The 27,262-nt window shown below is 39.9% G+C and overlaps 1 protein-coding gene across 1 annotated transcript in view; it reads left to right on the top strand.

The window, feature by feature from the left end:
• igsf11 (immunoglobulin superfamily member 11) overlaps positions 1–27,262 on the top strand; it is a 93,786-nt gene that overhangs the window by 15,589 nt on the left and 50,935 nt on the right. The window contains exon 2 of the mRNA XM_035680559.1: positions 11,459–11,488. Within this exon, the coding sequence (XP_035536452.1) occupies positions 11,459–11,488 (30 nt within the window). The remainder of the gene's footprint in view (positions 1–11,458; positions 11,489–27,262) is intronic.

Below are 27,262 nucleotides of genomic sequence, written 5' to 3'. Positions count from 1 at the left end.
GTGGCGTATTAGAGTACAATAGAAAAATGACTATTTGTTAAAATGGGGATGGTCTAGAACAGGAGGGCCCATTGAGACTGCCATTGGTGTGCCTGCACAGCCACACGAGACGCTATTCACCATTGTTATAATAAAACACTGCTTAGATAAAAGCTCATGAATACAGGTTGCACAGAAGAGCAGAAGCAGCCACTCTGTAACGGATTACACCGCCACCATGCACAGCGGGGAGAAAAAAATGACTCCAGTTTTAATTAATCCTTGTTTAAATTAATACTGCGAATTGGCCGTGCAGATGAGATGAGGCGTACATGATACAGTATTTCATAGCTGGTATTTAAAGCATCACAGACACTGAAAGGGTTGGGGGAGGAGGCATAACAGCTAAACTCTCAAGGAATGTGAGTGGGAGAATAACTGGAGACCAGTGACTGTAGTTGGAGAGGTGAAAGTGAAGCTGAGAGAGCAAATCAACCACACAGGCAGATTTCACACCTGGTTAAACACACTTGGTCTGAGGCTGAATCTGAGAGTGAGGAGGAGATTCACGGAATCAGGATGGTTGAAGAAGACAGCACAGTGCTGGGTGAGTGGACTGGTCTTCAGTCTGCAACCCCGTCACCTAGAAATTATGTTTATATACTAATAATTTAATGTGCTAGTTATGTTTTGAGGGAAACATATTTGTTGCCAAGTATTACTTTAGGTGGTACAAATGAGGTACATTCTTAGTGAACATTTATTCTTGGTAAAAAAAAAAAAAAAAGGTTTTAGGCTGACACTAGAGAAAAACTAGTGGGACCAAACTGAAGTGAGGTGACAACAGGAGGAGAACGCAGTCTAAAGAAAAAGGAGGAAAAAAGGACAAGAATGACCTAAAGGTGACTACATTATTTTTTGCTCTCTTCTGCTGTTTTACTGTAGGAACTTTTATTATGTCTCCTCTCCTCTCCTCTCCTCTGCTCTCCTCTCCTCTCTTCAACCCCAAAACATGGAGCTCGCCATAGCCATAAATCCCTCTCTCAAACCATTTACCACTTGTTTGCTTCATGCCATCCCATGATCTTCCCCTTTCTGTTCAGAGGGCAGAGGACTCTCAACAACCCAAATGCTTGATTTCCCCTCTTTTCATTTCCTTTCTTTCTTCCCAGCTTAGGGAGTTGTGAATGAATATGAAAAAAAACAAAACACGTTATTTTTACAGTTCATTTGCACTGCATTTTCTCTCCCTAGCCTGGTGCAGACTCAGGTGGGCATGAGTATTAATAGCTTCCCTCGTTCGTGACGTCAGCTGAAATCACACATGCGCCTCTTAACGCTCAGAGGTGTTTTATGTTAGTTAGACACATCACTCACAGCGGTTATTTAGTCAGTGTTGTAAAGAGCTTGTCAGTATAAAACAGAAAAGAAAATCTAATTTTCCTCCCCTCCTGCCTGCCTTTCTGCCTCCTACAATGATGTTTTCATTTTCATGCCTTTCTGTGTTGTTGTTGTACCTTGTGTAACTATTGCTCACCTGCTCTCCACTCCTAAATCTTTCCCTCTGTCACCCTCCAACTCATTCTACTCTTAAATGTGAGTGTCAAACAGTATTTCATTTCCCCTCTTTTATCTGCTTCTCTTTCCATGGGACTAATCTCTCTGCCTCCCTCTCTCTCTTCATTAAAAAAGGCCTGTATACTCTGCCTGAAAGCTTTGTGGGGTCCTAAATGCTAAATGCCAGTCTGTCTCTGCCAGGCGCCCGCTTAGTGCCGGTCGCCTTGGTGATGAGACCAGCGATCAGGCCGTTCTTCATCAGACACTGAGGGGTTTGTGTGATTGAGTGCGCATGTTTGTGAGACTACGTGTGTGTGTTTGTGTCAGTGTACAGTGGATTTGTGTGTTTGTTGCCCCTTATCTGTGTAAAGACATGTACTGTATGTAAGGGAGAAAGCAAGGCAGTGCGAGGGACATGTATTTCACTGGCTCATTATCATGTGAATGCATTATGTTTCCTGTCAACATGCCTCTGCCAAACAAGGGGGCCTCTGTTCTCCCTGCCAGGGCTCAAGCGCCACAGCGGCCAGGCCCCAACGTGGTGCAGTTCTGCGCTGGCACAATTCACCAGGAGTTTAGCTCCACAGACACTGCTGTTGGCCTCATCCTGATTCAGTCCATCTGTACTGGCATCTCAGCAGCCGGCAAGGAATCAGTCTGTGGGAATGACATGGAAGACTCCATTCAGAAACATTTAATGACTGATGGAGGGCTTGTTATGGATTAGATTTAGATAATTGTAATATAATCCTGAATTCTACGTATCCAAATATGGTATGGTTATGCACAATTCAGAATAGCATTCTGATTTCAATCAAATATGTGAGAGAAACAAAAACAAACAAGAAAAATGACAGAAACCTCTTACAGTAGCAGTAAACAGCTCAACATGTGTAACCAGTTTTGAAATTGTACTCAAACCTGATCATCAATAAATGGTATGTTATGCTGTTTCTTATGTCATTCGTAAAATCAGACCACTGGGCTTGGAGGAGAAACAAAGATTGAATATCATCAATGAATGATAAGATGATAATGACCAGTACTCTGTTCACAGCAGGCCAAACAGGACTGCCATCATGTCTGTGTGTCTGCTCCGCAGCCAGGTGTGGAGTCACTGTGCTAAGCCTTCAAAATGATCATACAGTTGGATCATCAAACCATTATAACCTCCATGATAGACGGATTTACTACAGGACTGTTGGATTAGTCGGCATTCATTTTAGCTAGGCGTACCAAATAAACTGTCAGTTTATGAAGTTTAAATATTATTTGTAGATATCTCAAATGGAGTTATGACCACTAACTCAAATTCAAGATATCCCCACTGTCAATTATAAAGGTATCTTTAATAATGGGTAAAAAAAGATTATCTTTAACTGATATTTTTGTCCTCAAAAGGGGATATTTAAGTACATCTTGTATGAAGTGTTGTCCATGCCATGACCTGATTCTGCTTTCCTTGATCAAAGCTAGTTTATTAGGCCAACCTAGCTAAAACTAATACAAAAATTATTTTAACAACCAGCTGGAGGAAAACTCTACCTGAAATCAAACCTGTGCTCTGAGGAGAACCACCAAGCGGATGGCCTTTGCCATTATCATCATCAGACCACTAATACTCTACAACAGTCTCCCTACATCAGAGCTGGGTCTCTAGCTGCTGTTGGGGATATTGATCTGTTCGACAGAGACTAATTCTTTGATACACAGGCGTGGAGTTAGAGGTCAGCCCTGTGGTCTGAGCTCTCACATCTCACTGGGACCAATTTAAAGGCCTGAATAGCCGAGGGTCCTAACTGCACGCCTCCCTGTGCTCATACAAACCTGAGGTGTTGAAGCTGCAAATATGTGCAGGGTTTGTGCGTATGTGAGTGGGTGGGGGTTCTTATATGCTTGTGTGTTCATGCATACTGTGCTCCAAAGCACTTGTGCAAGCAACATTGAGATGCTTTCTAGATTGCATGCAGCTCACACACACTTATTATGTATAAATTGGTGGTTGAACAGCACCTGAGAAGCCTGTGTGAATGAGCATATTCTAGACAGATGCAGTTACCCAGAAAACAGCTCCACTGTGGGCTAAAGTCTCATGTATTATGAAGATCAACAGTTTCTGTCTGACCTTAGGTGGAGGTGAACTGGGTGTCTGAAGTGTGTTTTCAAAGGCTAAGCCCTCTAGGAATTGCTAGCACAAATAATATGAAATAAAACAGAATAACTTAGAAGCCAGGTGATTTGGTATATTTTAAACAATATATTCTATCCTATCCAAGATAGTAATCACATTTCAGAATTAATTATGTATAATCTCACCACTTCATTTATAAAGACATTTGGGAAATGGTATGGATGGTTCCCATATAAAAACCTAGGGAAGTGACTAAACCAACCAGTTTGTCCTCATCCATTTTCTCTTGTAAGATGCGTCTGATAAAGCACAAATCTCACCCGCTGATTGCATTAGTGCATTGCACAGCAACTGACTGTGCCAGGCCAGGAAATAGTCAGACAACTGCCTGTAAAACCAGAATGTATCATTTTTACACTTTGCACAGATTAAACAAATGACACATTAGTTAGTGAGCTTCATGTTCAGACTTCTTATGATTGCCATTGTGACCGATTAGGCAGTTATAGAGTCATACATTTTTGTCTTGGCTGAGAGACATGACACACCACATGTTGCTCCCCGACCAGTCCTCGCTTGGAAGGAGGTGTTAGGGGCCGACTTCTGGGAAACAGAATGTAGTCTTCTCTGTTTCACAGTTCCTGTATTTTCCAAAATGTTGAATTATTTATTTAATTTAAAGACTTGAACACATTGTTTAGGTCCACCTTGTCTATCCTCCAATAAAAAGAAAACACATTGAACAGTTAATTTTGAAGTACACTCCAGTGTTTTCTGTCCTGTTGTGAGTTAAGGAAAATTACACCTACTTTGCAATAGTACACGCCAAATCAAGCAAGACACTCCAAAAAGATACTAAACACCTTATTTTGGTTTCAGTCATGTGATGGAGGCCTGAGAGAAAATATAAAATTAATCTGGCTACCTCCCCTTGCACATTGACTGTAAAATGACCTCACGATAAAAGCATATGTGAATCCACTAAGTTGGCTCCAGCAGTCTTATGCTCAAACGTATCTGTGCCAGACTGAGCCACTTTAACGGCTCTCATTTCCTTCACACTTATTCCAATTAAAAGATGACTTGTGATTAAAGGACAGCAGTCTGTTTGGTAATATGTACAGTATGTGTGAGTGTGTTTAATCGAAAAGGATAATATGTGTGAGTGCGAGTCGAGTTATGTTGGCAAATGTTTTTGGTGTCATGTCTTTATTATCTTAACCTGTACGTGTGTGCCTTATCTTTGCTTAACGGTGTGTTTGTTTATGAACATGTGTGAGTGTGTATGAACATGTGTGAGTGTGTGCATGTGTCTTTATTATCTTGGCTTATTGGACGTCTACACAGAGTTCTCAGTTCACACTTGGGGTTAATTGACCCCTGGAGACGTTTCTCTCCTCAGTGATAATGAATGTCTGAATGACATGATTATTCTGCCATTGCTTTGGTAATTTATTATTTTTTAAATGTTTCTTTGATGCCTGCGTTTCTTAGAAATATTAGCATAATAGTACTAGATTTTGCAGTGTGAAGGTTTAATTTTTGAATTTGTATCACCTTAAGATGGTTGTTGGGTATTTAAAGAATTATTTTCCCACCACCAAGACATATTCAAGTAACCAAATCCGGCCACACCTAAACAAATTACAGTACTGTAAGTGAATCCAGTTGACAAATACTCTTAATCAAAAAATAATCTTCAGGTAATGAGTTTACCCCAAAATGGATATCCAGTGTTTTGTAACAGAACTCTTCATTTGTTTTATTCACGTGCAGATAAATATTATATGAGCAATATTAAAAGGTCTGATCATCAATGATTAATAGTCTTTGCGCTGTAATGTAGGTTAGGGCCCAGGAGGCTAGCAAGCTGGAACGTAAAACAAACAAATCATTCTCCATAAAGGAAAACATCTTTTAACACCCTCTCCACTGCAGCCTGCATTGTAATGACCTGTATTCCCCATAACAAAGAGAACTGATGAGGAAAAATGATCAATGTGATAATATCATGAGGGGTTTGTGTTACTTGCGTTAAATTTGTTGGCAGCACTCTCAAGGACAGTGTGTGTTATCAGATGCTAAATACACGTACACATGAGTGGGCACACATGCTCACTCAGAGGCATTCACACCTACACAATCAAAGAAACAAACTAATGAAGCCTTTCTGAAACAAACAACTTGATTAAGACTCAGGAGGGGAGAGAATCAGGTGTGAACACCGTGGGTCATGAAATCATGTGTGAAGGTATGCCAAGGATGTGTTTTTAAAGATGCAGTTTGTGTCGTTTTAAGGAATGCTCCACCTCCTGAGGGAGTTTTCTTGGGCATTTTATCTCCAACACTGCTGCTCACTACCTGGTGAGCATCTTCTGGCTGAACAGACCAGCAGGAGAGCCGAGCGTAGGTTTGCCTCTGGGAGAGAACATTTTTGTTTTCTTGAAGCAGCATTCTCTTAGTTTCCGCTGAGGAGTTCTCTTCCTTTACTTGTTCTTCTCTCTCAGATAGGAGGAAAGCTGTGAGCAAGGCAAATGAGAAAAACAAGAGACATTTCTGACACTAATAACTTTAATGATGATTGAATAAGGGCAAACACCAATGAAGGGCACACACTTTGATTCACTAACTAAAATTCTAACAGCAGTTATTCGTATATTTAGCTACAAAATCTTAAAAGTCTTGTTTTCGCTGCAGAAATAATGTCCTCGGGAATGCAGGCAAAACTAAAGGCGCCCCAGAGTGATTTGTTTTATTGCCGTCATATGCTCTTTGAAGAAGAATAAAGAGCTGAGTAAACCAACATCATTATGAGAGACAGTTAGTGCAAAGCTATAGAAATTAAGTTTGAAAATAAAGAAGAGAATTAGCAATAGATTTAACAGCAATGATTTGATTTAAGATCAGGCACAACCTTTGTGTATGCATAAATTAATGTCACAGATCGTCTCGGCCTTCAATTTACCTACATGTGTTTTTGTAGCTGCTATTGAGCTGCAGACTCTCAACCTTTATGACAATATACATTTATGTGTCAGTGTGTGTGCAAGCATGAGAAGATGTTCCATGTGGTTATTTTTTCTATAGTTAATTGAAAGTGTACAGTGTGCACAATTGCAGCAGATAGGTTCCTGGATTCCAGGAGTGAGTTGTTTGGATCATGTGAACATCAATTTGTTACTGTCAGCCTCAGTTAAACTTGTATTAATTGATTTGGCCAGGTACAGAAGCAGGGGTTAAATTGGGATTTGTGAGGAGAAGGAGACTCTGGGGGGGTTGTGTATGGGTGGAGTGGTTTCTACTGTTAGCATTTTTCACAGGGATTATTTCTTGAGTAGAAAGAAGTTTCAATGCAAACAGTAGACATTGTGTTCTGTGGGTGTGGGTTGTCCAGAGTAGCAAATGCACTGTTTCTAGAAAGAGATCTTGCTGTCATATTTTGTAATACTGTTTCACAAACTAAATTATATTCACCTCTATTTTATTAGATTAATTAGATAAAGAGTTAAATAGCACTGTGAAGTCCTAAAAGACAATAATAAAGCACCCCAAATATATAGGTCTATACCCAAATACACTGTAGTGAATTACCATTCATTTTTTTTTGTTTCAGCTTGAATTTATGGTTCAGTTCACTGCTCATGTGTTAAAATAAACTACTTCAAATATTACTGAATTCAAGCTGAACTGAAACTCCCTGTAATGATCCACTTGATACGCCAGAAAGAAATATTGTGATTGTCCAGAAGGAATGATTTTCTGACTTTTGCTGAAAATAAAAATGTACTGACAGCTTGGATGGGGCTATAATCCTGAGGAATGCTCCTGTGATTTCACTGTATAACCTTGCAGTCTGTGTGAAATAACTTACCTGTGAGCTGCGCAAAAAAGCACAAATAAGACTACCGTGAGATAACAATGCCACATCACAGGATTTAATGAACTCACTGCTGCTGTGTCACCTCGCTCAATTTGGAGACTCAGTATTGATCCTGGTGCTGTGTGGTGGCCACAGCTTTTTAATGAAGTTAAAGGAGAGAGGCCTACATCCCTCAAATTTTGTTTGGTCAGCATGAGAAAGTATTTGAAAGTGTGTGTGTGGATGGGGTGTGATTTAAATGTCCTAAAGTGGAGATCATATCCACTGTGCTTTTAACCCCCGGTCAGCAGAAACAAGCTGTGAACACATTGACATATCATCAATATTTAAGTTGATCTATAGCAAACAGTTGATTATTTACACATGGAGCAGCAAACATGAAGCAACTGGCTACTAACTGTTTCTGTCTGCGGTTCAGGGCAGGTAGTTACAGTGGGCTTTTAGAGCTTTCTAAACTTTTTTTGGTGGTAAGAGCGAATCAAACCAGTAAAGTTGTACGAGTAACCCCTTCCACATACACATTATACATAATATATTATGGTTACAGTGTCTAAACAGTAAAGTACAGCCACTGTCAAAACTATTACTATTATTTATTGAATTAGGTTCCATCTGCTATCAACTCATAGTATTCGTCCGACTTAGTTTCTTGCTTCCCAGCTTTCTTTAAAATGTATGCTTCTTTCCATTTATTCCCATGAACGCCTCTCAGAGTCCGAGGGAAACTGCCAAGCAACTGCAAATGAGCAATTACTAACATGGGTAAACACAGAGGCAGATGTTTGAACCAAGAACAGAGATGCATAGATTAACACAAAACAGTGATGTCAGACGGAGAGAGACAGGCCAAGACGGTGCACGCGACGAGTTAAAGAGAGGTTTCGTGATATCTGCCTGTCAATGGGTTTTCACCATTTTTTACTTGTGGAGAGGGAGAGGGGGGCAGCTGGGGTGGTTTGGTCTCCATGGAAACTGACATTCCCTTGTAGGTGCTTGGCAGCCGCCACCAATTGTTGGGCTTGGGTAATGGTTTGAAATTCTCAGAGTGCCTCAGAGGTTGAGATTAAATTGAACCTGCTTGAGGTAGACTCACGCAGTGACTAATCACAGTGAAGGAAAGAGAGAGCTTAATGGAATTCAGACAGAGAAATATGTAGCTTGTGATCACATGTCAAATTTGAATTTTAGCTCTTTTGTTTTTGGCTGCCAGTGAAATATCACTTTTCATTTATTAAAAACCTATTGCATTGATGGTCACCGACTGCTTCCTAGTAGGAGAGGCATATCCATCCATCATTACAGTGTTCACTTTGATTCAGTCCGGCGATGCTGTTTCATGTAGGCTGGACATTTTCTTTATGTCAGATATATTAGCAGTTAAAATAACAGCACCTGCAGAGCTTGTTTTTCCCTGTTATTTCTGCACCCCCTCCCTCTTTCCCATGAGCCTTTGCTCCAGCTGGCAGACCTATCTGAATGAGAGTGGTCAGGCACCACTGCTTAACAACTGATGAAATGATTGTTCCTCTCCTCTCCGTCTCAAAGTGTGGAACACTTTAGCCGTATGTGGCAGGTAGTGTGATGGGCCTGTGGACGTCAGCAGCTGAAAAGGATCAGCCAGGCGAAGTGTCGACCTCACACGTCTGCCCACACCTCCAACTCATGCAGAAAATATGGCAGATTATTACTGTGTGCATCATTGAGAACCTTTAGCTGACTTCAAATCAAATTTGTAAATGTGGGTTAACCTGAACAAGCACAAGGCATTTTTCTAGTGAGTATGGCCTGCTGCTGTTGAGTTTGATCTTGTCACACATGAAGGGGGTGTAATGGGATTCTCCACTGAGCAAGTGCATGACTATATGTTTCTAAGATTATAAGCACTCAGTTTTCTGCAAAATACTATTTGCATTGGCAACACAAAACAGCAATACTGAGGCATTACTCGTGCCAAATAGGTACTGCAAGGACAAATACACAGGGGTGTTTATGGTAGGGCTAAATGAGATTTGATCCTTGGATTTAATATATTTTGCAAATATTTTTTAAAAACCCAGACATGAACTTGTACATGAACAGCATAGGTGTGTGTGTGTGTGTGTGTGTGTGTGTAGGTGTGTGTGTGTGTGTTTCAGTAGCAGTTTGTAAGGCTTATTTGTATGCCACAGCAGCTACTGTTGTTTCCAGGACTTCTGTAGCCTGGGTGGTCAGTCTCTGTTCAGCCTGAGAGAATCAAAGGATTTCAGCACAGGACAGATCGTAACTGCCAGTGTCTCCTCCTTTCACAATTCAGTGCACAACAATGAGGCAGTGTTTTGCATGAAAAGTGCAAGGAAAAGGGTCTGATTGTTTGAAATTGAAAAGTATATTAAAAATGCTTGTTTAATTACTGAAAGTACTGTTATTTAGGCAAGTAAAGACACTCAGATAGATGTATATTTTTCCCAGGAGGAACCATGTCAAGTGGTTCCATCCAGGCAAACAGCTTTTGTCACTGATGATAACATTCGAAGCACTTTCAGTGAAGGTAAATCTTCACTCACTACAGCTCACAACAGGTCACAGATCAATCTACAGCTAGCGCTGGACCATCCCACTGAGCAGATCCTGTTATTAGACAGCAGATGTAGTGGGCATCTGTTTGCACATGTACAAACTAACTAGAGAACAAGTCTGTCATCCAGCAGACATGAGCTGGTTTGCTTGACTACTTCAGACTGGAAACCAGTAATTGAGGGCAGAGTGGTTCAGGGAATTGGGGAGAAAATGTTGTTTTGGGGAATTTACTACTGGCAGTGCTGGTGGGCACAGTTTTGGCAGTGGGAGTCATATAAAACATTCATTCAAATTCCCAGAATACATAATTTATTATGTATCCAAATGATGATGCAAACATATCTACAAAGTATTTTATGTTACGTCCTCTGTGGCCTGTGAGCATTTCCAAACCCCTTAGCACAGAACAATGAATCATATTTTGCATTACAACAATTAATGTGCCCTCGCAGTAACCTTTGTATCTTTGTAAGATTATTCTTTAATACTGCACCAGGGAAATGTAAGGAGCATTGTATGCTGCTACCACACTGATGCATTCAGTTACAAGCACAAGTCAAATAGGCTGATTGCTGCCAATTGTAATGACAATGGTTATATATTTATAGTATTGGCAGCCTGTCAGACGCAAGTCAATGGAGGCACATTCAGCTGCCATGTGATTTTATACTGCCTGGCAGGGGGAGAAAATTAAGTTTGGGTCCACATGCTTGTGGGAAGCAGCTGATGTTGACTGAAAGATGTTCAATCTTTTTGCACAAATGCTCACAAGACAATTCATTTGATGTTGCAAAGAGTTGGCGCTGGTTGCAATCCGAGTAAGAGAAATGTGTCTGTCTCTGTTACAGACATGCATACAGTATGTGTGTGCACACGTGACATGTATTTAGCACATGTGGATGTTGACTGTTTTTGGTGGATATGCATCCATGCACAGTAATTACTTTATGCTCAGTGCCGGGGAAGGATTTAATTAACTGCCCCCTGTCAGGGTAGATAATTAGTCAATAACACACTCTCTCTCTCTTTCATACACACACAGAATAAGTCAATATGTTTTCCATCCTAACACTAAAGCTAAGACAAGAATGTACTAACAATTACTTGCTGTTGCAGGAACATAAAGTACACGTCTTGAGTGACACGGCTCAATAGGCAATTACAGACAAGTATTGAGAAAAGCTGCAGACAGGAGTTGAGCATGGTGTGGGTTCTGTCTGCCCACAGACGGAGAAGCTAATGTTGTTGATTTTTGTTTAAATTGCTACACTAGTGTGGTAGCGCACTGTATGATCTGCAGCCTCGCTTATGCTCACTCAACACAACAGTAATTATATTTTCTTCTTTTTTTGCAGGTTCAAGGTTTGATCTACACACAGGGAAAGGTAAAACAAATCTTCAACTTACTTACAGATCTTACAGATCTCTTTTTTTCTTTCTCTACTCTCTTTTTTTTTCTCTGCATGCGCAGGGAAACATGATGATTAGCAGGCATTAGACTGTGTGTGCTGCTGTGTGTGTTCAGATTGTGTGTGGATGGATATTGAGGCCTTATTGGGGAGATTTGTGAACCAGTTTTTGTCGCTGTTTTCACTGCACACCAACACATGTATTTGGTACCGCCTATTATCCTAATCGCAATGAACATAAAATGCGGATTAGGGATGTCTTATGGCATCCATCATAATCACACACAAACACTCACTGAATTATTTCAGGACACAAGCATCTGCTGCAAAAAAACAATGCAATTAGTGTGTGTTCATGTCTCATATTATATCCAGACACCAGTGCCATCTGAGATAGTGATTGCTTAGCAAATTTTTTTGTGATATAAGTGTGTGTACAAGTATTTATTGTGTTGTTTCAGATAGCAATTATAGACGTTTTAGGTTTTGCCATCTAGGCAGGATTTGATCATTATGGCGATGGTGGACCTACAGCTCTTTGGTCTATTTCTGGCAGATGGAGTCTGTAACGGTTTATGTCTGCGGCCTTCCCTCTGTAGATCCCAGAGTATTTTAGTCCAGAATAATCCCCACCATCTGCTGTCTCCTCTACTACGTTTTAGTGCTCAGTATCTTTCCCTCTATCTGTCCCGCTAGTTTATTTCCTGTTGCATTTCCTCCTCTTTCTTTCTCTATATTTTCTTTCTCATCCCTCACAGCTGCATTTCTTAATTGTAATGCATCTTTTCCTCTTCCATTCAGGCTCCCATTCAGTTTCCATCACCTTCTATCCTCTTCCTCTACTCAATCCCCATCTAACTTCTCCTTCTTTCTTATGGGTCTTAATTTTCTTTCTCCCTCTTTCCGTCCACTTTTCTATGATCTCTTCCTCATGATCTCCTCATGCATCCTTTTAATATTTGGTTTTCCTCCATCTCATTTTAAATCCATGGATGTCTCTTCACGCTCTACTCCTCAGTGTTTCACTCTTTATCCCTCTCTCTGTCCACTCATACACACGCCAACCACTCTCCACAGGCTGTCAAATCCTAATCTCGGTTTCATGAACACAGACCTATACTCCCTGATTTCCAGTGTGAAAGTCTTAAAAATTCCATTAGGAATGCATGGAACTACATTTTATAGGCTGTGTGCATAATTTCAGCAAAGTACTCCTCAGGAGTCGGTTGGAGCTAATTATAACTCCATGGCTGAGTTTGTGTGTAAAGTCCTTCTTAAGTTCTTAGTAACTACTAGTTTCAAATTAGTGATTAACTCAATTGGGTTACCCCATTGAAACGTATAATGTCTTGGCTTGTAATGTGTAAATCCATTGCTAGGAAAGAGCTGTAGCACCATTCAATCAGAAGCAATCAAACATGTTTAGAGAGTCAAACGATACATTAAACTTACCTGAAAAATTGTTTATGTCATATGAGCAACCATATTGGGTCATTTAGTTTAATGTAATTGGCACATTTTTATTGTGAAATGCAATTTATTATCATCCCAGTTTAAATAACATTTTATGCAATATCAAATCAGATGTGATGTTATATTCAATTTACAATTATTCAGCAAATCTGTGTTGACCATGCTGCTGGCAAGTGTAGAACATCTTACAAGCTGCCAGCTCATTCTCATTGCTTAATACCTAGGAAAGGATTTTGTTTATAACTGAGAATTGCATTTAAACAGGGACTTATTGATCAGAAACACCGTTCCTCAACCAAGTTCATATTGCTCCAGTGTCTTTAAGCACAACTACCTGAGAAATCAACTGACAAGTTCACAACAAGGATTAAAAGTTGATAACATTATATCATTCTCCTTTGATCCAAACATTGTACAGTTATTTTGAGATCTGATAAAACATGAAAAATATACCAGCTTAGCAAACAGCAGTTTAGAGCTTTGTGACTAAAATCACAACAGGAAAAAAAATAATTATCCACTTGCTGGGAAAATCGCATTTGAAATATGGAAGGCTCTCATTTTCCTCTACAAGTACCACTAAGGTGCCCAGGGAAAAGGCATTTGACTCTCTGCTGCTCCGCTGCAGTTGTTCTCTGGCAAATGGTACATGACTACTGCAGAAACCCTCAAGTGTTTACGACTGTATCCCTTCTTTCCTCTGCCCTTCCTCTTTCACACTGATGCTCTAAGTGAGGCTGAGCTCTTTGTCAAATTAATGTAGCTGAGAACATGACAACAACACTTCACTTAGCACAGAGGCACATGCATTTATGACATTGATGTTCTCCATAGAGGGAAATTCAGTGTGCTATAATGTGGAGGGCAGAGTACAAGGTTTATTTGCCTTGATAGATTCAGATGTTCTGTGTGTCCCTGAGTGGGTCGCAGCAACCGCAATGACAACATTAGCAACCAAAATACAGACAGGTATGACATCAGCACCACGGTGACATGGTTGTCAGCCATGTACAGCACATCTCTGTACCAGCACACAGCTGGATTAACAATGACTGAATGGATTAGTGAGTGTGTGAGTCTGTGTGTGTGTGAAAGTGAGAGAGTCAGACAGAGACAGAATGATAAAACATGATGGTGACTCCTGTGTCAAGTGGGTATTTGATAAAGCCGGATACCTTAAACAGATACCGATAATACCCCGAGATCATCATATTTTGGCTCGACTGCTAATGACATCACAAAACCGTGCACTCCACATGTACATGTGAGCTCACCCATACACACACCCACAGCACAGAACAGATCGTATCCTCATCATCTGACCCAAATCCATTAGCACTAGGAGTCACAACCTCATCCATCCACTCTTCTCCCTCAATTTCCTCTTCTTCTGCTTCCTCCTCTCTCATTCTTTCCCAGACATCAGACCCCCCCCATGTGGGACATATCCTCTGTGAGCTCATCTGAAATGACATAAACAGAGGCAGTCAAACAGTAAGATTAAGCATGTAGGTGTTCTCAGCCACGTGGGCACTTATAGTGCAGCTTTTTAAGTGGCATCCAACGAGCCAGCCTCTCTTTACGCCACTCAGAATGACAAATTTATCTGCTCTCACACCATTTCACAGACCTCAGACAATTATATAAAAGCAGATGAAGATAACTTCAACAACAGCTAAAGCTAATCCAAACATAATTTTGTATTAAAATCTCTACATATTGAGTAAATAATAATAAATAATAATATAGATATTGAATAATATTGATATCCTATGTAAAGAACACCATATACTGAGTGTATGTGTGTGTGTATGCATATGTGTGTTTGACAGATAGATTGCCAGCTAGACCATTTATGCTAAAGCTGCATGCCTCTCTGCTGCTGTAAATTGCTTTGGATTGCTGTTAATATCTACTTTCGCCATTTCTCTGTGAGTCCAATATTAAAATCTGCCATGATGTCATTCTTCTGTAGCTCTTTCATCCTCACTGCAGCAATGCATTTCTTGGATTTCTGTATTTGAACATTGCGTAGTGCTCTAAGAATGTCAGTAATGAATATAAGACATGCAATCTGCTTGACTATTCACAACGCTCCTAATTGAAATACTGAAAAGAAAGCTCTGGCTAATCAGCTTAGAGATGTAGTCCACAGTTGACAGATAATAAAGAGGATCTTAGTGCTGAAAAGTCTATTACCACCCATGTAATGAGAGTTCACATAATATGATCTGAGGACAATGGAGGGATAGGGAAGTTAGGAGAGGGTGGCGGGCTTGGTGGAGTAAAGCATTGTGGTAGGTTGAAGAGAGGGCTCCCATTGTTTTAATAAAAAGGTTTTAAAAGAAGAGAAACATCGCATCAAAAGGGGCTCAACACAAGCCAAGTTTAAAAGAATGTAAGTAAGGTAACAGTAAGGTGAGCTGACGCAGGATGACTGAGTGTGTGAACATGAAGGCATTAATGTTCACAAATGCAAACTATGCTTAAACCAAGTCATGGAAATAAGTCAAGTAAATCCTTAAAATTAAATTCATTGCAAAGATATTGTACTAAAACTGGAGCAACAAGTCCTTAGATAAAATAAAATAGATAATATAGGCAGTTTGTCAGTTCCTTCCAAAATGACTCACTGTTTGCAGAACAACTGATATGACTGCAGTGCTATCGTTAAAGTAAAGTTTAGCTGGCTTAAAATACTAATTAATCAAGGAAAGATTTGAAAGAAACCACAAATAGATCAGACCTGAACCATGGTCATTCGTACAAATAGAAGAGGACTGATGTCAGGAAAATGTAAACATATGTCATTTTCAGAATCAGCACAATCAAACATTACTTAGGACAGTCTCAAAGGGGAGTATGTGATCTGTCTTTGTGGTCAGGAGTCTGGCTGCAGAGATAAAGATGTGACCAGGCCTGACCTCACAGCCAGGCAAACAGACAGTTTGTCTGGCTTTTATCTTAAGCATCAATGACTTTTTCTCATTCAGAGGACAATAAAAATTATCCTTTTTTGATAAAATTTTAAGTTTACGAAACAGGATTCAAAGATTTAAGTCAGCAATTAACTCCTAAACATGTTTTCCCAAGGTATTAAATTATCTTCAATATAGTCAATATGTTAAAGATAATTTAAATATACTTTTTTGTTTTTTGGTTATCATGACATTCAGCATATATCTTCCATATTATCCCACCCAATAGGACAATTAATCTCTCAAATACAAGCTCCAGCAAAAGTAACAGTTTCTAAATGCTGACTACTTTGTCTCTGGCAGTAAACACCTCAGAGATGCTGCTTTGTGGCAATGAATAATGAACCTTGTTTTTGACATGATGTATCTTGGGAAATCCTTCTGCAGTGAGTACAGTTAACATCACAGTGCATCAACGTGTGCTGGTGGCACAGTGGAAGGATAAAATGCCACAGGACGACTCTCGCCGGACTGTCTGTCACTCAACTCTCTCTCACTTTCGCTCCCTCTCATACTCTCTCTGACCCTCCAACCTTCCCTTTCCACACGCACACACACACACAAAGTTTCTAAAGCCTCTGTTTATGAGACGGACAGAGGTCAGGACTGTGTAGTATGAGTGGAATGACACAATGCACACTTGCACCTCTCCAGCAGCTCACTACTGTACTAAAAGAGGGCTACCATAGTGTGACATGAAATCTCAGAAGTAACCTTCACTCTTCTTACCTCATTGTAAAGTTAATTTGGCAATTCTGTAGAATCTATTTTATAATATCCTAATCCTATTAGAGTTGAAACAAACACCACTTGGAATTAACACTATTATTGAGGGGTCTCAGTGTGATCAGATGTCCAATTTAAATTAACCTGTCCTTGCACCGACTGTCCTCATAGTTGGCACTACACAGGAGCTCCTAATAACATTGTTTACACACACTTATTGTACTATATATCCTATCTTTTTTTATATCATTAAATGTGATACAATAGTTTCCCCTAAACTTAAAGGAATACTTTTATATTTACATTTTAGGAAAAGTCTTGCAGAGAGTAAGATCAAGGTATTGATTTAACTCTTTATATCTGTGTGTTCAATATGAAGCTAGCGCCAGAAGACAGTTAGCTTAGCACAAAGACTGAAAACAGCTAGGCTGACTCTGTCTAAAGGTAACAAAATTTGCTTGCCAGCACTTCTAAAGCTTGCAAATTTGTTTGAACAAAAAGTAGTTGTGGTTTTATGGGGGGACTATTTCTTGGCCAGGAGCTATGACATTCTGCTTCCCTCCCAATAAAACCACCAATTTTTGTTTTTGTGCTTTTTGTTTTGTGCTGATTACAGAAACATCATATGACATGTTACTTAGTGAGCTTTGGAGTTGTTTGTAGGCTGATTTTGTTACCTTTGGACAGAACCAGGCTAGCTGTTTCTACCAGTTTTCAGTCTTTATGCTAAGCTAAAATAACCATCTGCTAGCTGTAGCTTCATATTCATCTCAATAGACATGATAATGGTATCATTTCTCACCTAACAACTAAGTGCTAAGCAAAAAAGGCATATTTCCCAAAATGTCTAATTACTTATTTGAACACACCACAGTATCTAACACTGAGTTGAAGAATTGCATGAACTGTATACTTCAGTATGAAAATAGTTATCCAAGATTTTTTTTTTCTGTGGGTTTGACATAATTGGAAATACTCTATTCTATTCTAATGCAATCTATTGTTATCGAATCTATTCTCTCATGGTGTGCCAAGAATATAATTTATGTTGGCTCTGTCTACTCTGCCCTCCAGCCAGGGATAGGACTATTTTCTCTCTACATGTGTAAGGTGGGCAGATGCCAGCCACAGGAACGGAAGAAAAAGGGCACAGCTGAAGTCCCACTGCTCATTACCATCATTAATCATCACACCTTCTAGTATCTGAGACCTGCAGGACATAAACTGTGAGTTAGGTTCAAAGGACTGTAGCATTTTGTTATGGACTTATTATATAGGCCAAGACAAAGTGACAACAGCCATGTGTTTGTTTTTAACAAGGTCAGTATCTTACTGTTCACTGAAACCTACTCTGTTGGCCTATATTGTTCCGACTGCACATACATATTTTGTATAAGCTACAGTCTCATTTACACGGGTCTTCTGTGTAGTATAAAAGCTATCAGCAGTAGCTTTTCATAACAAAAAGGAAGTTATAATTAGATTTTAAACAAATTGGTCTGATGGGGGTGTGTTTGAGGGTGTTCCATTTTCACATTGAGGTGTACTTTACAACCTGAGGTGTGTGTAAAGTGAGGAAGACATTGTGGGTAAGGGTGAGGTCAGGCCCTAAGGCTCGGGCAGTGGTTAGTGTCAGGCAGTTAATATAGAACGTGTTGTGTCAGAGTAATAGGAGCTGAGAGGAAACTCCTGATACATATCACACACACACACACAGACTGCCTGCCTATGTGGCTGACTAACTACACTACACACTTGATCCATATGCTTCAATGGAACAATTGTTCATTGTAAGTGGATGAAAGAAAAGTTGTATGTGGAAAGAGAGGAGAGTAAGAGTTCTAGAGCAGATGGAGAGGAAATATGGTGAGTTTGGAGAGGTGGGGCTAGAAGAGGGGAGTTAAAAGTTTGTCTGTGATTGACAGAGAGAGGAAGGCAAGGAGTGAAGGAGAGGGGGGAGGGAGGAGCAGCTGTCCTTAGATGTCCGTCTCTGAGGGCTCAACCAGGAGACATCTTTTTAAGTTTCTCAACCTTGGCATTTGGACACCAAGAAGAGTGCAAAGATACAAAAACAAGGTCCTGTAATAAAAATGTAGCGACAGTTGGATATCATATGCATGATGTATATGTGCAATCTAAAGTTCTGATGAAAGTACTGTAACCATTTTCTCCTTGCTTTTTAAATTTGAATTGTAGAATCACTTTACCTGCTACTAGAAATGCTGAGGGAGTTTCACAATCCCATGAGACTCATTCAGAAGCAATTATTGCATAATTTCAGGAATACAAGGGTGACCCAGGGAAATGAGCCAGTTTTCTCATTGATTGACCTTTTGGAAATGAAAAGGGTTATTTGTGCCAAAAGCAGTGCCCTTGATCCAGCAGAGCAACATGATCCATACTCCAACCACCTGGAGTGATTGTCATAATCACAGGAGCAGCGATGAGGAATCATCTGGGCCGCATATTGATTTTTGCTCAGTCTATATTCTAGTTTTTGGTGCACAGGCAGACAACTATATCACTGTTAAAACTGCAGCACCAGTGGGACACATTGAAAAGACCTGTGGCCCATTCATCTTCTACTGACTGGGTAATGCTATGATTTCTTGTCCTTGCCACCTTCCATCTGCCTGTGTGGCAGTCTGTCATATATGTGAGGAAATCAAACACGCACACACAGCTGGCCGCCCCATTGATTATGAGGCTATTTGTTTTGGGGATGATTTGGGCCATGTCGTGGTGCTCATGCATTATGCAGAAAATATTGCACTCTTCACTGCAGGAGGAAAGCAATAAACGTTCTGGTATCATCTGTTATTCTGGGGAAATTAAAGGATAGTAATGCGCTTTGCAGAGTGCTCACCGATGAATAACAATGTTTCGCGGTTATTGTTTTTTGATAAAAGCACTTTTGGACATCACTGCAATCACTGCCGTTATGATTTTCTTACAGTTTTGGAGAGATGGCATGTTTAAGTGTCATTATCAAAGGCAGATATAGATGATATATTCTGTTTTAAATCAAGCAATACAGTCCCCTTTTGAATATCAATGTGAATAACTGAATATAGAGGTAAAGTCTTTTTTGTTACATGTCCGCTTGCTTGTCATGTCTGAGCTCATTGGCAAGAGAAGAATTCATTACTCAGCATAGCAGCTATCTTGTTTTATTTTTTATTTTTTGAGGTGAAGGCCACTGGATATATTTTATTTACACCTCTGTAAATTATTCAGGGGAAGTGTTTCTAGATGGAGCTAGCTGGCTAACTGTCTACCATCTATGAATGGTTGAGTTATTCTAATGATTCCCCTCTCTCCCATATGTATTAGTGCATGCCTGCAGGCCTTCCCATAGCTACTCATCAGAGAGTTCCTGGATTGAGAGCAGGAGGATTCTCTCTCAGCAAAAAGTTGCTGCTTTAGTTGGAACTCGTACAGAGGGGCAAGATTCGGCCTCCCAAACCTCTCGCTAGTGTTCCAGATTCATCTCCCCAGGTGTCGGAGTGTGATCTGTGTGTGAGCATGAACATCTTAATGTGTACAACTTGTATTTGTGCCTTTATTCTTGTGTGTCCTGCTGCATATTCCAAACATGTCCCTGGTTTTGTTTTTTCTTTTTGCACAGTAAACCCTCCCTCCCTTACTTTCATCTTGCCCCCACTTCCCCATATTTCACTCTGCCGCTCTTTGCTCCCATCTTTTTATCCCGCCTCATGGCTCACTCCTCACTCCACCCTCGCATTCTATCTTTTCTTCCATCATCTCTTTGCTCCTTCTTTATCTACTCCTTCATCTCCGCCTTGAAGTGACCACAAGGCAAACCTTATCAAACGGAGCTTTATGAGGCCCCTCAGCATTTTCCCAGAGGGTGTTCTTGTGTGTGTGTGTGTGTGTGTTTGTGTGCGTGTGTGTGCTTGTGAACAAGGCATATTTGTCTCTAACCCATGTCTCTGACAGGGATTGCAACCTGTCAGAGCTGACAGGATGTTCAAACAATATCCACTTTAGAAATATCTGACTCCAGGCAGCCGTGGTGTTGTAGGTTGAGAGGAAATGAAATTTTTGCAGCGTAGGATAGGATTCAGCGGAAATCTTTTGAAACTAAAGTGTTAGATGTATAGTTTCCCTTTTTACTTCTTTCTTGTAGCTGTGAGAGTTGAACTGCTTGGCTTGGACTTCGGCCAGCTGCAACTGGGTCTCTAAAAACAGCAGTCATCAGTCGCTCAGCACAGGCTCCCTCCTATCACGCACGCACACACACACACACACACCCTCCTTATTCTCTTCTCTCCAAGCCTCCAAGAATCCCTCCTTACTTCCTCTGATCTTCTGAACATCAATCCCTCATTCCTCAAAGCAAAAACGAGGGGAAGGGAGATGACAAAAATGAGATGACAGATTACCTGCTATATATAGAGCCAGTCTTACGCTGCTTCCCTTATTCATCTTCTCCCTGCGCCCCCAAGACATTGGATACACCTTTTGGTTTGCGACTGGCGATGCAAATAGACCCTCTCCCTCATCACAGCACTCTCGAAAATTCAGTTGCTCGAGCCGCTTGTTTTCGTAAATGGTACAGAGCCTTGTGGTGAGGACATGAGGACACATTTACAGACTCACAGTGAGGTTGATTTGCAGATGGCCTTTCAATGGGAGGGGGTTATTGTTGCAGTGGTAAACCTCAGGTCTTTGTAGAAATCTTAATAGCTCAGCCAGTGAAGAAATGTGTGAATTAGGATTGTTTTTTTAGCTTGTATTGTGTCCCATTCTGACACACAACAGTCACTATCATAGAAAAGGAGTAAGTGTGCTCATGCATTTTTGTTACACTTAGTGCCCATGGACTCATGGTAACATACTTATCTATCTAGAAAGAGACAGATTACCATGGTCCACAGTGTAATATCCTCTGTTCCCTGCTGTTCATTTGTCTGGTAAGTGTTCCTATAGACTCTGTTATACACAGCAGATTTATGCTCTTCTGGCTCTGGGCGACAATATTGTAAAGTATGGATTAGAACCAGAGTGAAAGGCCACAGATAATCTCACTCTCTTCCTTTTTTCTGTCATTCTCACTCTTCTGTGCTGTCTCTCTGCCATTCTTACTTGCAAGAACAAAATGTTAGTAGAGATTAATTGCAAGATTTTTCTATCAAGGATTTAGACCCTGCTTTATCTTCATTATTTGTTTTGCAAAACCAATACAGCTGGCCTCTTTCTTATTATACTCTTATGTGTATGTGTGCTTGATAGGTAAGCTAGACTCCTTTCTAACAGTCCCAGTTGTGACAGGAGTATAGAGAATCAGTCATGACATGATATGCCAACAATGTAATGGCATATATATATATATATTTTTAAAGTCCCCCTTATTGTCACCTCACATGAATGTTTGAGCTTCACTGTGCAGAGTGATGTATGTGCAGAGTTTGACACTAGAAGGCTGTTTTCGCATTCATCTGCTGGAGGGGGAAAAGTTTATCTGTGCTCGCCTTAGATCTCAGTTTAAGACGTGTACATATGAAAGTGATTTTGTGACATTGCAACTAGTTGGGAAACAAATGTGCAGCTCACACAAATGTGTTGTGGTAACTTAAGATCTTCAGTGCAGAGAGACTGGCAATTTACCTTTTAATTCATTTTCTTGCTTCAAAAAACAACTGCATATTCTTATATTATTATACTTATAATGTTTGGTGTTTGCCAAGACAATCAGCTGTGTTGATTTTAACTGGATGCTCAGCTTCGAGGCTGTAGTTTGGGTAATGACAATCAAGGCAGTTGGTCTGGAGCTACAGTACTGATACACACTGTTCCACTCTTTACCATGGAACACTGTTTGCAAATGATGCACACATAGCAGGTATGATAGGAAAACTGAATTAGCAAAGAGGAACAGTTATCAAGTAAACCCTCACTAACTCTGAAAGACTACATTCATCAACACTATAGTAATACTGTATTTTTAAGATAAATACCACTTTGGACAAGTATCATTCATATGAATTATTATTATTTTATAATGCTACATTTTAATAGCTAAGGCTCTACTGAAGTCCAAAACAGAGGGGTATTGTCAGTTAAATATATTGCATGCAGCACATGTGACTGAGATTGTCTCAGATAAAATCTAACAACTTATACTGACTAAGTTTCAACAGGAAAACATCATTTGATATGTTCACAAAACAGGCTGTTGTGGCTGATAAGAGCGTTCCAAAAATATTTGTGTGGCAATACTACAGTAGACCGTTTAAAGGATTACTTTACAGTAAGACATTTTCCATTGTTTGGTTTACTTTCTGTCTGTTACGACAGTGTGAGAAACTGTCAAACTTTTTAATAGGTATTCCCACAGTGATCCTCCTAATACATTCAACTTGTTAGAGTAATTGCATTTAGTACTATTTGGTACATTTGGTGTTTAAAAAGAAGAGGTTGGCTAGAGGTTAAACACAGACACATGGTTTGTTTACTTCCTGCACCCAGAGGCTGTAGTAGGCTGCTTTAAATTTAAAACCTTTGTTTTTCAAAATACCAAAGGCATATAGGAGCTGTCACTTATGCAGTTGTACCTAGGCCTCAGTGCATATTTATTCATTTAAAAACATTGCTCCTTCTCTATTGCTCTCTGTCTTCTCCTCTTACACTTTCATCTTCTGTCGTGCTCATCACCATATCATCAGCATATTGCTGTGTCGTTCTCTTTCTTCTGTCATAGTGAAGTATCATTCTCTGTTCATATCACCTTTATACATACTTTAATCTTCACATGAGAGAGGGAGGGGAAAAATAGAGAGGCAGAGGTGCAGGCCCCTTCTTGCGATATAATTTATGTTATCGCATATATTTACATGAAACCCGAAGGTAAGGCCCCACTCCACCCCAGTCGACCACTCTACCTGTAACTTTAGACATGAATGAAGATTTTACTTTTCCAATTAGATTTTTCCGTCTTCTGCTCCTCATGTCTCTCCCAGTAGCATAATTTTTTCACTTTCTCCTAGATGAAACGCAGAAATATGTGCCAGCGAGGGCACAGAGAGACAAATTGGAGCCATGAAACTATTCCTTTTCCTGCTGAGAGGAGAAGGAGAGCTCTGTTAGCCTAGCTGACATTCCACTTAATTTGATTCATTACTGCGTAGTGACGCTATTGTCGCCCCATGCAGGGAACTGGGCCAGTTGTAGAGCTTTGAAATATCCTGATGGAGGACAGGAGAACCAACACAGTATGAAAAAAATTGCACAACTGGGGTAGCTTTTTCCCAGCCCCAGCCTGAACTGCGGATTGCCTTAACCACAATTTCTCACCACATTTGCAAACCATTTGTAAGAGCAAATTGCGTAAACAAATTGTTAGTAGATATTCAGTCCAACCAGAACCAAGCCCATGGGATCCATAAAGGTTGAACTCACCCAGCAATATGGGCTGACGCTGTGCAGTACATTATGGGTTAGTTGAGTTCTTTAAAGGCAAAAAACTGTGGGCTCCACAGTTAAACTTTATTAAGCAACAGGGTTCTACCCTGGAAAATCACAATATGTACCTACTTTTACAGGCTAAGGCTGATGTTTTCTTCTACTACTACTACTACTACTACTACTATTAGTATTTTTAATCTTTCTTAGCAAACAGTTACTTTTTTGGGGACTATTTTATGCTCCAGTATTTTTGAGAGTATTTATGGCAGCATGACAGTGTATGTGAAACTTGTTGTTCACGGCAATGAGGGAACATGTCACCAAGTGCAACAGTGTGGCTCAGTATTGTGTTTTTAATAGTTATTGGACAACAATTGAGGCCTTTGGCACAGAGGAATAAGCTATATCAGGCTTTGGCTGCACAGACAATGCTTGTTGGAAGGATTAATTTATTGCCGGTTTTGACCTTTTCTTGGGATTTGTTGGGAGTTAAAAATACATAATATCTTATCCTACTGGTTCCATTTTCCTGGTTGAATGTTCTGCTATGACTGAAAAACAATAAATAAATGGCCTTTTGGAACCTCGACCGACTGATTTCCCATTTTGCACCACAGAAAATATGTTCAGTGGGAGATGACAGAGCAGAGGAACAATATGTAGCTGTGATATCACTGACATATGAATGGACTCAGATGGAGAGCAAAGCACAATCTGTCAGTGTGACTTGCTGTTGTATGACTCATACAGTATGCATACAGTATGGACAACTGGTCGCTGGGCGGTCTTGGCCACTACAAGTTGCTCACTCATACTGTTGTGGTTCAAATACAAGGAATGATGAAGGATCAATGTTATACCAAAAAACAATCAGGAAATCACCTTCACTCATCTTCACTCTTAACATCTCATTAAAAAAGATGGTTAGGTTAGGTTAAAGGTTTAAAGGAAATATTGTTATATATATGACTATAAGACTGGTATTTTCTACAGTGTAACAGATAATTGAAGATCTTCTCACTCTCACTAGTGTAAATGTCCAGGAGACACATGCTGTTTTGTATGCTGCGTAGCACTCTGGTTATTCAGTAAACCGTAGGGAGCGACTTCTTACTGAGAGCACATCGCAGAGGTTTCTGTTACTGATGATATGTATGATTTTATTCATATAAAATAAACATAATGTAAATTATAACCTGCTCTTGGCTCTCCTTATGATTTCAGCATTTCAAACTTGCATTTAAATGAGTTATTATATTATCATCTCTAATCCAGAGCAGGTAAAAGACAGGTCATTACTGTCCTGGAGCACTTTCTACATTTGTAATGTCAGTAATCATGGTTTTTACACACATACACTTGTCTCTTTGTGCTCTAAACCTTACAGACAAATGTCTTCAGCAGTACAATAAAGAATGGGGCTTTTTGTTACTAACCCATTTTTCAGTATCAACATCCGACAAACTTTTTTTTTTTTTTTTCCTTGTCAGAGATGCTTCCTTATTGATTTCTACACAATGGGCTGCAATTGTCAGCTGATAAACTATATATCCCGATAGGCATTTGAACAAAGATGCATTTGAGTCTGCCCACAGACTGGTCCGTTCAAAATTGGAGTTGTGGTTTGTTTCTTCACTGTGTGAATTAACTGCTTTTTTTCTTGGGGGCTTCTTCAGGCCTTTTCAGTCTAAAAGAGAGTTAGCTGCCGGTGCCATGCATCTTCAGTCTAATACACAGGAGTGTAGAATGGAAGGGAAAAATTATTAGAAGAAGACAAAGCTGCCCAGAGTCTCTGGTTGAATCTAAAAAAACTATTGTAAGATCATTCTGATTGGCGTGCAGAGACTACATTCATTCATCATGCTACGCTTTCATACACCGCCACAAGTGACTTTAAACCTAGCTATTCACCAACTTCATCTCCAAAACCCCTGCTTTCCTCAGCTATAAATCATCATCTAGCCACAGGCCAGTGGGCACAGAGCAAGGTGACACTCCACCCTGCTACCAACACCCCTGGAGGTGGGAAGTAGAGAGAGACAGAGAGAGAGGAGGGAAGGAGAGAAAGAGAGAAAGAGGGAGAAAAGGGCAGTAGGTTGAGAACAGGGAAGCAACAGGGATAGAGAGTGTGTGAGTGTTATCAACTCTGCTGTCACAGTGGGAGGGAAATCTTTGATGTAAACTCTATTAGTATTTGGCGTGTAGAGACACAGCTCAGACTTGAGTGAAACCCAGGGTAGTTCACGGCACCTCAGAAAAACTCGATCCTGCCTGGAAATTCAGACACATCGAGACCATACCTCTCAGAAATGTGCAGTTGCTAGACTTCACTGGTGTAACAATGTAAAATATGTTTCCTTTACCTGTCTGATCCCTGAAAAATAGTACGGTTTGTAGAATTTTTTCCTACCTACCCAAAGTCATATAAATATTTTTTTTTATGTCTGTGTGCAGTTGGTCTTTATTTTAAACTGTCCATCTTAGCTCAGTTAATAGATGTGTATATTAACTAGCAGCTCATCTCAACGGCTCATCGCTACAGATGGATGGTTTGAATAACTTTGAATTTTAACTAGATTTTTATAGAGCGGCCTACTTGGCAAAGTTGCAATTAAAAAAAAGAAATTATATTATATTACAGACATTTAAAACACTTCCTGTTAAAGGAGTTTTAGTAACCCCCATGTTTTTATTTGAAGGAATAGTGCTGCAATAATGCTTATTCGCTTGTTGCTGAGAATTATATTCTCATACCTGTACAGTGAATATGTAGCTACAGCTGGAGGCTGCTAGCCTGCATTTGTCCAAAACCAAAAGCAGAAATGTACAAATGAGATGTAAAAATTGTAATTTGTCATATTAAGGGGATATATACACAGGAGGTACTGGTAGGCAATTTTTTTTTTGTACTCTTGGAGGGAGCCAGGCTGTTTCCCCCCATTTAAGCTAAATTAAGCCAACCACTAACTACATATTAATCGTACAGATAGAGTTTATCAATCTTCTCATCTTGGAAAGAAAGCAAAGAAGCATTATTTATTCAGCATTCTTTTAAATAAAATCCCTGTGGCATCTTTGAACAATTACAATGTGCAATAGCATTACAAAAAAAAAAAACCTTCAAAACACCAGTTTGACACCAGTC

This window comes from Morone saxatilis, unplaced genomic scaffold (assembly GCF_004916995.1).
Source record: "Morone saxatilis isolate NCDOM2014 unplaced genomic scaffold, NCSU_SB_2.0 Contig8, whole genome shotgun sequence".
Lineage (NCBI taxonomy): Eukaryota > Metazoa > Chordata > Actinopteri > Moronidae > Morone > Morone saxatilis.
This window is presented reverse-complemented; position numbering and strand designations above follow the sequence as displayed.